General features: G+C 50.2%; 1 protein-coding gene across 1 annotated transcript; it reads left to right on the top strand.

The window, feature by feature from the left end:
- Positions 1 to 517: 517 nt before the first annotated feature.
- On the top strand, positions 518 to 3,439 carry UQCRFS1 (ubiquinol-cytochrome c reductase, Rieske iron-sulfur polypeptide 1). Its single transcript, XM_005526389.2, has 2 exons — positions 518 to 758; positions 2,663 to 3,439. Exons 1-2 carry the CDS (start codon positions 548 to 550, stop codon positions 3,271 to 3,273), a joined length of 822 nt encoding a protein of 273 aa, XP_005526446.2. The 5' UTR covers positions 518 to 547; the 3' UTR covers positions 3,274 to 3,439.
- The last annotated feature ends 870 nt before the right edge of the window (positions 3,440 to 4,309 follow it).

Here is a 4,309-nt window from a genome sequence, read left to right as displayed (position 1 = left end):
CAAGTATTGTTATTCCACAGCTCAAAATCACATCCTGAGAACAGCAAGGAAAAAAACACGCTAAGCCCCCCAAGGTGTCTTGGGGTCCCGCCGCTGTGTTTAAAAGGATCCGTGTCCTGCAGGGGAGGCACAGGAGCGCTCTCGTGTCCCAAACCCTTCCCCGAAATGTCCCACTCTGACTGCAGCTGCCTCGGGGAGCCCCGCAGGGACCCGGGCCTGCAGCACAGGCCTGCCCTTCCGGAGGGTGACCCGGGAACACCTCCAGCAACACCTGCGCCAACAGAGAACACGAGCAGGCCAAAAGAAAGGGAAAGGGAATGGAAAAGGAGGGTGGGGAAGAAGGGAAAAAAGGAAAGAAAAAGAGAGAAAGGGAAAAGGCAAGACAAAGGAGCCGCTGCCCGGGAGCGCCACGCTCCCCCACGGCACCGACTCCGCGACTGCGTCACCCCCGCGCGCCGGCGCGTGACGTCACAGCCGCGCGAGCCCGCGGCGCCGTGACGTTTAAGGGGCGCGCGCCGGCGGGGAAGGTCGCCGGGGGGACGCCGCCATGCTGTCCGTGGCCGCCCGCGCCGGGCCCTTCGCGCCCTTCGTGTCCGCCGCCGCCCACGCCGTGCCCGGCCCGCTCCGTCCGCTCGCCCCAGCCGGCGCGCACCGGGACCCCAAGGGGGCTCTGGACCCGAAGCGGCCTCTGCACTGCCGGGAGGCCCTGAGCGGCCGCGCCGCCCGCGGGGGGCTCGTCGCCAGCGCCAGCCTGAACGGTGCGGGCCGGGGGCGCGGCGGGGCGGGCGGGGGCAGCGGGGGCTGCCACGGCCGCGGGCTCAGCGGGGGCCCTGCCAGCGCTCCTGGGCACAGCCCGGCCCGGCCGGGAGAACCGGGTCCGGCCCGGCCGCCGGGGGAGCAGAGCCGGGAAGGAGAGCAGGCGGGTGGGCCGTTCGGGGCTCTTAAATGTTTGATTCTGTTGTCACCGTCGCAATTCGCACGCATTTACAGCTCCAGAGCTCGTTCAAGGGCACTTGAATGCCAGCTTGTTTTCAATGGCTCTCCCAGAGCGGGGCAGGCTGCAGGGACCACAGCGGCTGAGCTCGGCCCGAGCAGGGTCAGCCCAGAGCACAGCCCTGGCTCCTGCACGGCTCCGCGGGGAACACAGACAGCTCAGGCTGTTTGTATTTCACCGCTGAGGAAATGCAGCTCAGTGCTGTCATTCGGGAAGGTTTTTAACTGCGGACACGGGTGCAGTGAGAACGCACCTTTTGTTTTACCCTGTGGTGTCCCCAGGTCGGAAAGGCATCAGCCAGGGAGTGACGCCGAGTTGTTCCTTAGAACCCGACCTCTGGCCTGAGGGCTGTGGCTGTGGCCACACGGGCTTGCAGTTCCTGAGAGCTGCTGCCCGGCTCGGCAGCTGGCACTGATGGAATGCAGAGCACTAGTGCAGATGTTCTATACCAATTACAGCTGTTTCCTTCACCCTCAGCTGTAAAGGGTTTGTTCAGGTGAAAGCTCTACAAATCTGTAACTGACATCGCTGACATTTAGCCATGCTCTACATTTTAGTTTACATCAAACATGCTTTTCACTGAGTATAGCAAATTTTTTAGAAGCTAGTCATATTACTTGTTACTGAATGCTTTAAGTCTTGATACTGAAATAACTTAGTATGGAGCACTATCTCAGAATTTTGTTTTTCAGCCTAATTTCTTTGCAGTTAAAATCCTATAGCAATTACACTCCGAATGCTGAGTTACTTGTAAATAAATGTAATTATTCTCACTATATGGCATACAAAGCCCTGAGAGCTTAAGTACTTTGAGACATCCGCTAACTTTGTGCCAACTACAAGAAAATACAAATAGTAAATACTCTTCAAGTAACAGGTTGTGCTTTGTCAAGTTATGTGTTCTGTCCTTGCCATGTTCTTTTCTTTGGCTTGTAGATTTTCAGTGGAGGGGAAGCAGCTTTCTTTTGTCAGAGAAACTCATGGGAGGCCTTTCAGCTATCCTTCATATCCTGTTACTTTAGCACACAGGTTTGATGGGGGAATCCCACTTAAAATTGGATAGCTGTTAGCTTTATCCCTAAATCTGCTGAAAAGTGAGCCTGGGGACTGAAGGTTTAAAATTATTTACTGTGGCTTTTAACTAGAGCAAGAGTTTAATATGAAAGAGGATGCCTGATATTTTTAATTTTAAAAATGCTTAACCACACACTTAATACTATTACAGGCGTAGTTACTTCAGAAAAAAAATAGCACAGAAGTGTTACACTGCAGATGTGCAAACTTCATCAGATTTCTTCTTAGCATCTCTTTACAAGGAAACATTTGAATGAAAAACAGGTCTGTCTTTTCTGAGCTAGTCATAGTATCCTACAGGAGTTTTTTCTTGAAATTTACTTATAAAACACTTCACTTTTTTTCCCACAAACCCAGAACTTCCCACAGATTTTCTGCACCCTGATCAGGTTTCTTTTTCAAACAGTAGGGAAACTATTTTCACAGATCACCTGTTAATATACCAAAAATTCCCTCTGAAAACCATTTTCATACAGCTTAAAATTGAAACTATTAATGGAACCCTACCCAGACCTTGGAATAACATAACATTTCAAATGCATGACCGTGTGTTTTACCTGCAAGTGGTGTCATTCGCTGTTCTTTTCCGTGCAGCCCCTGCCAGCGTGCGCTGTGTCCACAACGATGTCACGGTCCCCGACTTCTCTGCCTATCGCCGCGAGGATGTGCAAGATGCCAACGCATCTTCCCAAGGCAGCAGTGATTCCAGGAAAGGGTTCTCCTACCTGATGACTGCAGCCACAGGTGTAGCAACTGCCTACGTTGCCAAGAATGTTGTCACGCAGTTTATTTCCAGCCTGAGTGCCTCTGCTGATGTGCTGGCCTTGTCAAAGATTGAGATCAAGCTGTCTGACATTCCAGAAGGGAAGAACGTGGCTTTCAAGTGGAGAGGGAAGCCCCTTTTTGTGCGTCACAGAACCCAGGCAGAAATTAGTCAGGAGGCTGAAGTTGATTTGTCTCAGCTGAGGGATCCGCAGCACGACTTAGACAGAGTGAAGAAGCCCGAGTGGGTGATCCTGGTGGGTGTGTGCACTCACCTGGGCTGTGTCCCCATCGCCAACTCCGGGGATTTTGGCGGCTACTACTGCCCCTGCCACGGCTCCCACTATGACGCCTCTGGCAGAATCAGGAAAGGCCCTGCTCCCTTAAACCTTGAGGTCCCAGTTTACCAGTTTGTTGGGGATGACACGGTGGTGGTCGGCTGAGAGATGAGGTGCCTGCTCACTTCCATGTTCCTGGGAATGTACACCAGAAGGGTTAACTGAGGCATACTGTAAAAACAGAGATTAGCTATCTAGATTCTCAACCAGAACCATGCTTGAATACTGTGTTCAATTTCAATAAAAACTTGGAGTGAGCACTTGTTCCTGACTTACAATAAAGTGTACTTCTTTGTGTACAGATTTCTAGTGTGTCCAGCCAAGGAGATGCAGACTCAGAACACAGAGCCCTCCTGAAGGGCTGCTGATTCGAGGTACACACTGAGCTACAAAGCCACAAAGAGATCTTCTAGCCAGCATTGGTCCTGCCAATACAGCACAGAGCTGCTGCTTCATTGCATGCAGAACAGAATGAGAAACAAGGTTTGTTGTTTCTAGAACAAAGCAAAAAGACAACAATTATCCTGTGCTTTGTGTTTCCTTCCCATTCTTTACAACTGGTCTGAAAGTAACTTCTGTCCTGCACTGCACTGATGAGCTCCCCCAGTTACAGAATAGAAACTAAAATCCTCAGAAACTACAGAAAAGTCTGACAGAATTTTCAAGATGCAAATAATAAAAGCTTATTCACATTAAACTAGTAAACAAATGAGATTGCTAGAATTAAACAGAGACCACAATCTGGTCTGACATAATACTCTTCTGTGGATATAGTGAGGGAGAGTTCTGTCTGACACCAGTTTTGCAATAGAGGTGTCATTCATTTCAGGGACTCTGTCACAATCTATGCAAGTAGCAGTCAGTAAAAATTGAAAACCAATGTGTCCAGCCTGTTTGGTGAATGACTCATATCCTATGTGCATGCAGATTTTAACTCTAAAGTATATTTTCCTTTGTGCCTCATGAAAGAAAAGACAAAATTGCTTTCTCCCTCTCTTCAAATGGATCCAGATAACACAAAGCTCCTGTAGCTGAATCAAAGGAGCAAGTAAAGAAAGGGCATATTAAAACAAAATCGAGAACTTACAAGGTGTATGTGGTCCAGCCAAGGCCCCTGGCTCAGGCAGGTGAAGTTAAAGGC

This window comes from Pseudopodoces humilis, chromosome 14 (genome assembly GCF_049639895.1).
Source record: "Pseudopodoces humilis isolate 2021_Gansu_Grassland_sample_001 chromosome 14, ASM4963989v1, whole genome shotgun sequence".
Lineage (NCBI taxonomy): Eukaryota > Metazoa > Chordata > Aves > Passeriformes > Paridae > Pseudopodoces > Pseudopodoces humilis.
This window is presented reverse-complemented; position numbering and strand designations above follow the sequence as displayed.